Source organism: Rosa rugosa, chromosome 5 (assembly GCF_958449725.1).
Source record: "Rosa rugosa chromosome 5, drRosRugo1.1, whole genome shotgun sequence".
NCBI classification, from domain to species: Eukaryota; Viridiplantae; Streptophyta; class Magnoliopsida; order Rosales; family Rosaceae; genus Rosa; species Rosa rugosa.
This window is the reverse complement of record NC_084824.1, coordinates 43,575,072-43,587,134: the sequence shown is the minus strand read 5'-3', so window position 1 is coordinate 43,587,134 and position 12,063 is coordinate 43,575,072. Positions and strand designations below refer to the sequence as shown.

The 12,063-nt window shown below is 38.4% G+C and overlaps 2 protein-coding genes across 3 annotated transcripts; both read left to right on the top strand.

Annotated features, from left to right (window-relative positions):
- Positions 1-6,086: 6,086 nt before the first annotated feature.
- On the top strand, positions 6,087-8,670 carry LOC133708796 (choline monooxygenase, chloroplastic-like). 2 transcript variants are annotated; one of them, XM_062134330.1, is made up of 10 exons: positions 6,087-6,449; positions 6,530-6,575; positions 6,670-6,805; positions 6,923-6,997; positions 7,096-7,296; positions 7,396-7,491; positions 7,597-7,718; positions 7,838-7,895; positions 8,223-8,273; positions 8,383-8,670. In XM_062134330.1, the coding sequence occupies exons 1-10, from the start codon at positions 6,176-6,178 to the stop codon at positions 8,518-8,520; spliced, it is 1,197 nt and encodes a 398-aa protein (XP_061990314.1). In that variant the 5' UTR covers positions 6,087-6,175; the 3' UTR covers positions 8,521-8,670. The 2 variants fall into 2 exon arrangements, with proteins under 2 accessions (XP_061990314.1, XP_061990313.1); XM_062134329.1 differs by having other exon boundaries at positions 6,090-6,449; positions 7,838-7,931.
- A 739-nt stretch (positions 8,671-9,409) lies between these two features.
- Positions 9,410-11,274, top strand: LOC133708798 (choline monooxygenase, chloroplastic-like). The gene is made up of 5 exons (XM_062134331.1): positions 9,410-9,915; positions 10,445-10,519; positions 10,628-10,828; positions 10,925-11,028; positions 11,135-11,274. The coding sequence occupies exons 1-4, from the start codon at positions 9,607-9,609 to the stop codon at positions 10,991-10,993; spliced, it is 654 nt and encodes a 217-aa protein (XP_061990315.1). The 5' UTR covers positions 9,410-9,606; the 3' UTR covers positions 10,994-11,028; positions 11,135-11,274.
- The last annotated feature ends 789 nt before the right edge of the window (positions 11,275-12,063 follow it).

Below are 12,063 nucleotides of genomic sequence, written 5' to 3'. Positions count from 1 at the left end.
CAATTTAACCTTTATATATTAAAAAACTATGAAATATTATTAATCAATAAGGATAATATGGTAAATTGTAAAATAGAAAAAAATTTAAAAAGCAGAAAATGTAGTAGTTGTACGAGAAGTTTTTCCACTACCTTTAATTTCTCTCCACACACATAGTGGGTGGGCACTGCTAGTAAAATACTAGCATTTCTCCACACATGCTCTGCATGTGCAAGTATTTTTTATTTATTTATATTTTTTTTGCAGAAAATAATAAAGAAAACGGTTATTGCAAACATAAGATCATTGGAGAGAAAAGTGGATTGTGGCTTTTTTTTGTTTATTTTTTTAATAAAAATATATTTTGTAAATGTCATAATTGTCCTCATGATTTAATTAATTCTCAAAGTTTTTTAATCTTCTAGGGTCATTTCCGTCAAAATTTTTTATTTTGGTTAACAAACTCTATTCTCTTAATAATAGTATAGATATTAGACAATACATGCATATATATATATATATATATATATATATATATATATATATAGTGAGGGATTCTTGTTTTTTGTCATTTTAAGGGATATCTTATTAGACCCACTTTTCGATCACATATCTACATATCTACCGCTAAGTTTGTAGGTCTATATAAGTATATCACTTCTGTAAATTTTCAACCAAATTGATAATCATTAAGGCATTTAAAACTGTGATATAAAATTATAAATATGAACGGTTCATGTTAGACAGATTCGGTTCGTCTATTAATTTAAAAAATAGAAAATTACACATAAGTGTCAGTTTGAAACTTAAATTAGTTATAAGGCCACCAAAGTTTTATTGTACACATAAGGCCACTTGTATGTTTAAATTATTTATACCCTGACAATTTTACCTTTCGTGTAAGAAAAAGATCTGTCTCTGGCCAAAACAAAAAGAAACTCTCTCTCTTCCCCGATCTCTCTTCTTCTTCTCCTCCCTCTGCAATCACCGGAAAGCCACCATCTCTCATCACCGTCACCATCAATTGAACCACAACACAAACCCGACTAAAGCCCAGCCACCCCATCGCCGATTAAGGCTCCGGCCATCCTTTCAAGATGAAGCTAATCTGATCGGTGTCTTCGATATCGCCGCGTCGTTCAACTCCGGCGACCTTGCTCTCCTCATTGAGATACCAGGTCGTTGGTGTCCTCTAATTCAGCCTGAGAGGATTCCAGATTGGTGTCCGACTAATCGCCTGCTCTTCTTCTTCTTCTTCTTGGAAATCGGCTCCGGCCACTGGGCAAGGTCCTCCAGGCGATTTCCGAGTCCTCTGAGAAGATCCTGCATGCGTGAGGATGTACGTGAACGAATTGGCGCGGCTGGGTTTAGTCGGAGTCCTGGATTTTCAGCAGGCTCTGACGGCGGCTGCCGCCTATGGAGAAGAGGTCGCCGACGAGCACATTAGGGAGGGCGTGGCTGCTGTGGTTGTGGAGACTTTGTTCCCGGCTCACTCCGACTCGTACAATACGATCTCGACCTGGGTAACTTCGGCTGCATTTGGAATTGATCGGTCTATGTTTTCGTTGTGCTAAGTTTTTGATTTTCTTATAGATTTGTGGTTTGAATCATGAATTGCTACTGTTTTTGGAAATGGCAGAAACTCCTGTATTGTTTTTTTCATTCAGTTTGATAGTTTTGGTTTTGATTTGGGTAATTACTATGAATTTTACAATTGTTTTGATTTCTGAGTAGCTTTTGTATTGTTTTGAGTTATGGTAATGAAATTGGATCTTAATTTTATGTCTCATTGTTTCTGATGGTGTTTTATTCTGGTTTGTACTTTTGTTTTTGTGGTTGAATTCTGGCAAAAGAGGGCAAGTTGAAGCGGTTTTCAATGTTGGTGAGAGTAGCTATTGGTTTTGGTGAAAGTAGCGTTTTGTTGTTGGTGAGAAGAATTTTTGATGTTGATGAGAATATATTTTGTTGTTTGTGAGAGTAATTTTTGGTGGTGATGATTGTAGCTTTTTGTGGTGGTGGTCGTAGTTTTTGTTGGTGGTGAGTAGGGCTGGCCTGAGTCGGTTCTACACTTTCAAGTCCAGAAACCGGAACCGGAACCGAGATGACATAATCGGTTCGGGTATGCTGTTTTTTTTATCAAGAACCGATATGGAACCGAACCGACCATATTCGGGTCGGTTTCTCGGTTTTTCGGTTCCAAGATCAGTTCGGGTCCTGTGAAGGTTTCCAAGTTCGGTTCGGGTCCAAATTCGGTTCCTCGGTTTTTCCATACAGAAAAACTGTTTTTCAGCATTTTCTAGTCTGCAGCTTCCAGTTTCCTGATTTCCATACATACATTCAAATGATTCAATATTGCAAATACCATTCACTCATAAAACTCAACAATCAACATCAACATAACAAATTAGAAATTTCTAGCAAACTCCCAAACTCTCAAAGCATGAAACTGATCAAAGCATTAAACCATCAAACACACAAAATATTGAAACTGCATCAATTTGCAGCAAACTAAAATACTGAAACAAACCAACTAAAATTGAAACAAACTGAAACAAACCAAACTGAAACAAACCAACTAAAATTGAAACAAACCAACTAAAATAGAAAAAGTTCATGAATGATCAATATTTCATCAAAGTGCATTACTGCAAACAATCAAACATTTCCAGCATGGCTTCCTCAGTTCCTCTTCATCAATGCAACAAGGCTTCCAGCCTTCCATCAATAGATTCAATACCAAATCAGCAGATGTTTCGGACATGGAAGTAGATCTCAAAGGTAGCAAGCTGCAAGCGTATGTACAACCTCAATACCTTCTAGCCTGAAATGAAGACACCAAGCAATTTTGTTAAGCAATATTTCCTGGCCTCAAAACAGATGCAATATATTTTTTTCATTAACAGTTAACAAACAAAAAAACTGAGCAAAACAGATGCAATATATTTTTTTCATTAACAGTTAACAAACATCCTAACTGAGCAAAACAGATGCAATATATTTTTTTCATTAACAGTTAACAAACAAAAAAACTGAGCAAAACAGATGCAATATATTTTTTTCATTAACAGTTAACAAACAACAAAACTGAGCAAAACAGATGCAATATATTTTTTTCATTAACAGTTAACAAACAACAAAACTGAGCAAAACAGATGCAATATATTTTGAATTAATAAAAACAATTTCTTAAGTACAACCAAACCAAAATTTTCAAAATCATAAAAAACAATGGATGAGCTTAGCTACCTGCAATGATGGTGGCTTGAGTTGAGCTCTAAGATCCCGTTTTGCAAATGTAACTATGAATGCAGCTTCCTTTTTCTTTGCTTTCTCCAACTGGTGGGAAAAAAAAATTAAAAATTAAAAATTAAAAATTAAAAATTAAAAATTAAAAATTAAAAATTAAAAATTAAAAATTAAAAATTAAAAATTAAAAATTAAAAGATGCACAAAAGCTGGAGATTACTGATGACTAATAAAGGAACGATGAACACAAACCTGTTCTTTCAGTGACTCCTCGGAGTTTTTCAGGGTCTGAAGATACATGTTGAATATCAAAAGGTAAGTTGATTCTCATAGAATAACAAGTATAATGTAAATTACATAATATAATGGTATGCAAAGAAGGAAAACACTGATGATATTGTGAAACTAACCAGGAGAAGTCTCCGGATTTATAAAGGGTTCATTCTGAAATGCAGAATGCCACTTCTGAACCTCAGATTTTGCAGCATCATATTCCATCTGTAACCAAGAAGATCATAATTTAATATATGAGAGAAGAATTAGAATGTAGGTACAACCATATAACACATATAATGGTGGTGCATGCATCAAGAGGTGCCATGAATCAAGCATGTGACTAGAAGGAATTACATTTGACATGATTTTTAAAATTACACACTAGTAAGCATTAGATTTTCCAACTAGATGGAATTTGATGTCACATGAGTGATATATCACTAACTGTAGAAGGATAATGAAGAGATAGAAACGAGGGAAAATGAAATATGATACATACTTGGCACTTTGCAAGATCATCCTTAGATAGTAATGAAGACTGCAAAACAAATTCATTGTCATAATCAATTTAGGCCCTCCTGAATATTCAATGCAAAACCAACTGCCCAAGGTATAGAAGTTTGATCAGTAAACTATAAACCACAGAAATCAAAACCTTAATTTCATACATCAAAACGAGAACCTTAATTTCATACATCAGTAAACTATAAACCTTAATTTCCACACATCAAAACGAGAACACAGAAATCAATAGCCAAATTCAATCACACATTAAGAGCCAGCGTTTGGTCACAGCAAAATTAAAAAAAGGCAAGAGTTGCCAAGTAATTGCCTAATCAAATCGAATAAATGGGTTGCCAAATTAACCACATAGGATTCCAAATTCAACCAAGCAAACAAAACCCAGTAAGCAAAAACCATCAAAAATTGAAACTTTGAAACAAACAAGAACAAAGTTTGAATTTTTATACCAATAGCTGCACGCCTGCACCTGCTTTCCGGGTCGGCCTCGGACTTCAAGAAGACGGCTGAAAGATCAAAGACTGAAACTTGAAGAGAGAAGAAGAAGAAGAAGATGAAGGAGAAGGATAAGAGAGGGAGTGAAAGAAAAGCATTAGACTGGGGTCCAGACTTACATTGATGGAGGTCGAAGACGGGGATGCATCAACCAAATCGCAGATGGCTAACAGCCCAACACAAATCGAAGACGCGATCGTCTTGCTCGTCGGGACTGCATCCGATCTTTGAGGGCGATCGTCTTGGTCGTCTGGGTTTTGAATCTTTTGATCGTCTTGGTCGTCTGGGTTAGAGAATGGAGAGTTGGGGTTTTGAGAGGCAGTTAGCGATAGAGAGAGGCAGTGAGCGATAGAGATTAGAGTCAGAGAACTAGAGAAATTTTAGGGTTTTCAACTTTTGATCGAATGGATAGATCTGAATCATCGGCGCCTGATCAAATGAGAATGGGTTTATTTTAGAGAAATAAGCTCGGCCCTTATATCCACTTATACACTGACATATGTATTTCGGTTCCAAGGGTGTTTTAAAAACAAGAACCGGAACCGAACCGATAACACTTCATTAGGAACCGAACCGAGCAAAATGTGAATATATATACCCTAAAACCGAACCGAACCGGGTTTTTCGGTGCGGTTCCTTCGGTTTTTCGGTTCGCCAGGCCAGCCCTAGTGGTGAGAGTAGTTTTTTCAGTGGTGGTAGTAGTTTTTTGTGGTGGTGAGAGTAGCTTTTGTTGATGGTGAGAGTAGTTTTTGATACAAGAGTAACTCTCTAATGTTAGTGAGAGTAGCTCGTTGGTGTTAGTGACAGTAACTTTTGTTGTTGGTGAGAGTAGCTTTTGTTGTTGGTGAAAGCAGCTTTTGCTGTTGGTGAGAGTAACATTTGTTGCTGGTGAGAGTAGCTTTTGGTATTTGTGACAGTAGCTTTTGTTGGTGGGGATAATAGCTTTTCGTTTTGGGGAGCATAGGTTATTTGGTAAGCAGTGGCTTTTATTGTTGTTGATAGTAGCTTTTGTTATCTCATCGGAGTTGTCGGAAATCTTACTAGAGTAGTTTTTGTTGCTAGTGACAGTAGCTTTTGTTGCTAGTGATAGTAGCTTTTGTGACCTCGCCGGAGATTGCCGGAAATTTCTTCAGAGTAGCTTTTGTTGCTAGCTACAGTAGCTTTTGGTGTCAATGACAGTAGCTTTTGTGGTCGCCGGAGTTGACCGGAAGTTGGCAGGAGTTCCCCGGAAGTCGGCCGGAGACCCACCGGAGTTGACCGGAGACCTCGCCGGAGAGGAGAGAGAAAATGAATGTTGATTTTGTACTCTAGTGGCATTTATGTAAATATATTAGTTTTTAATATCCAAAATATAAGACCTTTTTTAATCTAGTGGCCTTATGAAGGAAAAAATTAGTTTGTGGCCTTATGGCTAAAAAAACATTCTATGATGCACTTATATGTAATTAACCCAAATTTACAGATTTGATCCATACATTGTAATAAAAAAACTGAACAGATGCCGAAATGTGATTAAAAGTGAGTCCCATAGAATCAGTAGAAGGGCCTCTATATATATTGAAACTGCAGTTTTAGATGGTTTTCATTCCAACGACCAGACGGAACGGGGCTGTTGCAGTTACAGGGGAAAAGCAAAAAAAGTCAAAAGAACAGAAGCATGGAAACGACGATGACTATGACTATGGCAAGTCTCAAACCCAAACCGATGCGACTCAAAAGCCCTTACCTTCCCCATTCATTAAACTCAAGAAGAATCTTCAATTCCTTGTCTCTCCCCAAACCTTCAGTCGGAGCCCCGACACTAGTGGACCAATTCGACCCGACAATCCCAATAGAGCGAGCCGTGACTCCACCCAGCTCATGGTACACAGACCCTTCCTTTTACGCTCAAGAACTCGACTCCGTTTTCTACCGTGGATGGCAAGCCGTAGGTCAGCTCCTATTTGACTCATCTCTCTAATGATTACAACATTCAGTCTATGAGCTTTTGAAATTGTTTTCAAAATTTCAGGATATACCGAACAGATAAAGAATCCTGGGGACTTTTTCACCGGCAGGTCTGCTTTTCAAGATTGAAGCTTTTTGATGAGTTATTAGTAGTTGAGTTGTGTTTGGATTTTTGGGTTCTAATGACTTTTGTTGAAGTGGCAGATTGGGGAATGTAGAGTTTGTTGTGTGTCGAGATGAGCATGGCAAGCTTCAAGCTTTCCACAATGTTTGTCGTCATCATGCCTCAATTCTTGCCTACGGAAGTGGCCGAAAGTCGTGTTTTGTGTGCCCTTATCATGTTAGTTTTACTTTTACATTGTGATTGCTCCGTGTTGATTGCTAGCTTCTACTTAGGAACTTGTTTTGTAAATTATTTCTTTGACATGATCACACAAACATGCTAACCATATTGCAGGGGTGGACATATGGATTAGACGGCGCACTTCTCAAGGCAACTAGGATAACAGGAATACAGAACTTCAATAAACATGTATGCTTTAACATTTTTTTCAATCGCATTCCACTACTGAACAGTTACTGTCTAAATGGGGGGATAATCTAGTTGATATGTCTGACCATGAAGGGTAGGAGTTTGGGCTTACACCAGTAAAAGTAGCTACTTGGGGACCGTTTGTTCTTGCAAATATGGAGCCAGAGGTTGACAGTGATGTAGAAATCGTGGACAGCGAATGGCTTGGGAGCTCTTCAGATGTACTGAGTACAAATAGGGTTGATTCATCATTAAGTTATGTTTGTAGACGTGAATATACGATTGAATGTAACTGGAAGGTACAGTTCTGTACTTGTCTCATTTAAAATTTCCACCCTATTTGATCATCTCTTTCAAACCTGAGTGAAAAAAGTTTCTCTGCTATAATCTTTTTTCAGGTCTTTTGTGACAACTACTTAGATGGGGGATATCATGTGCCTTATGCACATAAAGGCCTAGCATCTGGTCTTAACCTTGATGGTTACTCTACCACAGTATGCTTACTTTTGGATGTGTACTTCATTTACTGTTTCTTTACCAAAGATTATACAATTGAAGTGTCGGTTGTCTCACATCTTACTTGTCGCTGATAAATATAGGTATATGAAAAGGTCAGCATTCAAAAGTGTGAAGGTGGTTCAACAGCGAGGAAAAATGACTATGATCGGCTTGGATCAAAAGCCCTTTATGCTTTCATTTATCCCAATTTCATGATTAATAGGTGACTAAGCAATGGCTAAAATGGCAAAACAAGTGAATCAGTAGTTGCGTCTATATGTTAATTCTCCTTTATATTGTTGTTGCAGTTATTATTACTGAACTTTCTGTGGTTTCCAATAGGTATGGACCATGGATGGACACCAATCTAGTAATCCCTCTTGGACCTAGGAAATGTCAGGTGATATTTGATTACTTCCTTGAAGCTTCAGTCAAGGTAATATTAGTTTCTTCTATGAATGGATTATACTAGTATATCGATATGCTCTGTATATAGTGGTGCCAGTATGTCACTCTATCTAGAACCCTTGAGAAAATTCAAAATTTCTTTTGCAATTTAGTTTATTAGGAAGAGAGTGGCTCATACCCAACATCTGCTATCTTGTGTATAACAACCATTATTGGATATCCCAATAAATAAATAAAACCCACAACTGAACCAGGCTATTGTACATTTGAAACCTTACTGATTCCATCAGTGTGTCTAATTTCTTTTCCGGGTTCTCAGGATGACAGAGATTACATAGAGAGGAGTTTGAAAGAGAGTGAAAAAGTACAGGTAATTAAAATCATAACCGGTACATTATTTCTCATCCATATTATGGGGGGGCATTGCCAATTTCAATCTCCTTATTATATAGCATAACTGGTTGGTTGATGATGTACAGATGGAAGATGTCATGCTGTGTGAAGGTGTTCAAAGAGGTCTTGAATCACCCGCATACAATATTGGTAGATACGCTCCAACGGTTGAAAATGCAATGCACCATTTTCACTGTCTGCTACATGAGAGCATAAGAAAATGATCTATTTGCCCCAACCATTTCTGTCGGGAGATATTTTAAAGTTTTGGTTTTCGCCAATTAGTGATACTAGCTAGGCTGGTCTGTATCAAAGTTGTCCCAAAATCAAACAACCCTGTCTTCTGATAATAGAGGGCTTATTTTATAAATTCATACACCAAGCATGGACAAACTTTTGTTTTTTTTTTTGGAAAAAGCCTATCAAACTTTAGTAGGGCTACAGGGCATTTGCCGTTTCCAAAATGCAGCAGAAAATTGAACTTGCAATGATTGGAACAATGACATGATTCAAAGCATAGCCGCACATCATCGACATATATTTTGTATTAACGAACAATCACTAACAATATCAGTATGAAAACCACGAACCAAAATACTACATTTTCATCAACTGCACAAGTAACCAAACTAACCATTGCTTTTATTTTGTTAGAATGGGGGCTCAGACAACTGCAGTTAAAAATCCCAAATATAATCACCTACGCAACAAAATATTTGTATTTCCGTAAAACGTATGCTTTGCCATGTTAACTGTCACCGCGATTATTCCCACTGAGTTTCATCTCTTTGCTGCGAAAAGAACTTTTCGGTATTTGAAGGATACCATTGATTTTGGAATGTGGTACTAAAGAGAGACCTCAATGATTATTGGCTTACATGGATTCACTGACAGCGATTATGCCGGTGACATTGATGATAGGAAGAGCAATTGTGGGTATGTCTTCTTTTTAGGGTCGGGAGTTGTATCATGGGGTTGTAAAAAACAAATTGTGACCTTGTCGACAACAGAAGCAGAGTTTGCAGCAGCAACATCTTAGGAGACTGTTAAGGGGCAAATGTGTAGTATTGCTTCTTTTGTTTGCTGTAAGTTTGAACAAGTCGTAGTTGTTTGTTTATCTATTCCTTAGGAGAATTCCAACAGTTTAGACTGTTAATCATGGAATTAGTGTAGTGTTGCTGATTTTTCTCACCTGTTAGTTGATGTATTCCCCTTTTTAAAGACTACTGAATAATGAATGAAGTTCATTCTCAGTCACTTGTTTACTAGCTATCAAAGATCAGTTTTGTTCAACACAGGCTGAGTGCTTCATGGAGTCGACGATGACAATGACTATGACTGTGACAATGGCGAGTCTCAAACCCAAACCGATGCCACCCAGATGCCCTTACCTTCCTCATTCATTGAACTCGACAAGATTCTTCAAGTCCTTGTCTCTCACCAGTCCTTCAGTGGGAGCCCCGACACTGCTGGATCAATTCGACCCGACGATCCCAGTAGAGCGAGCCGTACATCCGCCCAGCTCATGGTACACCGACCCTGCCCTTTACGCTCAAGAACTCGACTCCATTTTCTACCGTGGCTGGCAAGCTGTAGGTCAGCTCCTTTTTCACCGGCAGGTCTGCTTTTTGATGACTGATACTAATGACTTTTATGAGTTGTGTTTAGATTTTCGGGTTCCAATTACTTGGTTGAATTCGCAGATTGGGGGATGTATAGTTTGTTGTGTGTCGAGATGAGCACGGCAAGCTTCAAGCTTTCCACAATGTTTGTCGTCATCATGCCACACTTGTTGCCTATGGAAGTGGCCGAAAGTCGTGCTTTGAGTGCCCTTATCATGTTAGTTTTACTTTTTTTACATTGGAGATTGCTCCATGTTGATTCCTAGAATCTACTTCGGTGACTTGCATGAATTACAGTGCGTTGTTCCTCACGATTGCATTACAAAACTTTTACCTTGTATGCATACTTGTTGTGTTTAGGAGTTTGTAACAAAACAAGTTCACTTTTATCCTCCTCTATACAACTTTTCAGTAGCAGCAACACCTAGTTTTCGCTTTTAACGTTTTTTTTTTTTTTTCCTCAAAAGAGGATTGGGCAGGTTGCTGGTATTTTTATTAGGAACTCATTTGAAATTATTTCTTGCAGGCATGGACATATGGGTTAGACGGTGCCCTTCTTAAGGCACCTAGGATAACAGGAATACAGAACTTCAATAAACATGTATGCTCTAACCTTTTTTTTTTTTAACTGCAATCGCATTCTTCTATTGAACAGTTACTGTCTAAATGGGGGGATAATCTAGTTGATTTGTCTGACCATGGAAGGTAGGAGTTTGGGCTTACACCAATAAAAGTAGCTACTTGGGGACCGTTTGTTCTTGCAAATATGGAGCCAGAGGTTGACAGTGATGCAGCGGTTTCTGCGAGCGAATGGCTTGGGAGCTCTTCAGATGTACTGATTAAATATGGGGTTGATTCATCATTAAGTTTTATTTGTAGACGTGAATATACGATTGAATGTAACTGGAAGGTGTAGTTCTACACTTGTCTCATTGGAAATTACCTCCCTATTTGATATCTCTTTCAAACTTAAGTTAGAAGTTTCTCTGTTATAATCTTCTTTCAGGTCTATTGTGAGTTTGTGACAACTACTTGGATGGAGGATATCATGTGCCTTACGCACATAAAGACCTAGCATCTGGTCTCAAGCTCGATAGTTACTCTACCAAAGTATACTTACTTTTGGATGTATAATTCATTTACTGTTTCTTGACGAGAGATTATACAATTGAAGTGTCGGGTTGTCTCACATCTTACTTGTTGCTGATAAATATAGGTATATGAAAAGGTCAGCATTCATATAAGAATGCAGATTTAAAGGCGAACAAAGGCAGAGCTTATTACTAAGATTCCTATCTCACTTAGGGGTCCTGATGATCGATATGTATGGCATTTCGAACGGAGAGGGTGTTTTACAGTCAAGAGCTGCTACCATGCTGCACGGAATTTAGCATTGTCGGGGAGTGTGTTGGCAGCGTCTTCTTCTGCTGGAAACAACCTTGGCAAGTACTGGAAACTTCTTTGGCAAAGCAATGTTCCACCTAAGGTCCGCATCTTTGTTTGGCGACTGTTGAAAGGCATTGTTCCAACTAGAAGGAACTTACTACAACGACGTGTTCCTTTGCCAGATAGTATGTGTGTTTTCTGTCATAAGGTTATTGAGGGTGAGCTTCATGTTTTCAAGAATTGCAAGTTGGTGGTGCCGTTGTGGGTTTGTTCGCCTTTAAATCTGCATTCTTATAGTCACCCTGCTCATTCTTTAATGGATTGGATTTTTGATATGATGGATAAGTTCACCGCACAACAAAGAGAGCTTTTCTTTGTGCTTCTTTGGGTAATTTGGAAGGAAAGAAACAGTGTCATGTGGCAGAATGGTGTTTTCCACAGCTGGAGTTCAGTGTGCTGGGCGGTACGTTGGCTTGAAGACTACCAGAAAGTTCACACCATTGCTCGACGAAAGGAAAAGCGGCCAAGAGTCTACTGGAGATTTCCACCCAGTGGACGCCTCAAGATCAATATAGATGGGGCTTTTCAGGTGGACCGGGGAAAAGGTGGAATTGGTGTGGTGGTTAGGGATGAGAGGGGGACTTGTATGGCAGCTCTAGCTCGGCCGTTCTCTCATGTGTCCTCTGTGTTGCAGATGGAGGCTGAGGCACTGAGAGCAGGGCTTCTCATCGCTATTCACCAAGGTTGGACTGATGTGGT

Coding starts and splice junctions, on each gene's coding strand:
- LOC133708796 (XM_062134329.1), top strand. CDS start 6,176: ATGGAAACGACGATGACTATGACTATGGCAAGTCTCAAACCCAAACCG. Junction 6,998..7,095: donor TACAGAACTTCAATAAACAT/GTATGCTTTAAC, acceptor CATGAAGGGTAG/GAGTTTGGGCTTACACCAGT. Junction 7,932..8,222: donor TCCTTGAAGCTTCAGTCAAG/GTAATATTAGTT, acceptor CCGGGTTCTCAG/GATGACAGAGATTACATAGA.
- LOC133708798 (XM_062134331.1), top strand. CDS start 9,607: ATGGAGTCGACGATGACAATGACTATGACTGTGACAATGGCGAGTCTC. Junction 9,916..10,444: donor AGCTCCTTTTTCACCGGCAG/GTCTGCTTTTTG, acceptor TATTTCTTGCAG/GCATGGACATATGGGTTAGA. Junction 10,829..10,924: donor CGATTGAATGTAACTGGAAG/GTGTAGTTCTAC, acceptor ATCTTCTTTCAG/GTCTATTGTGAGTTTGTGAC.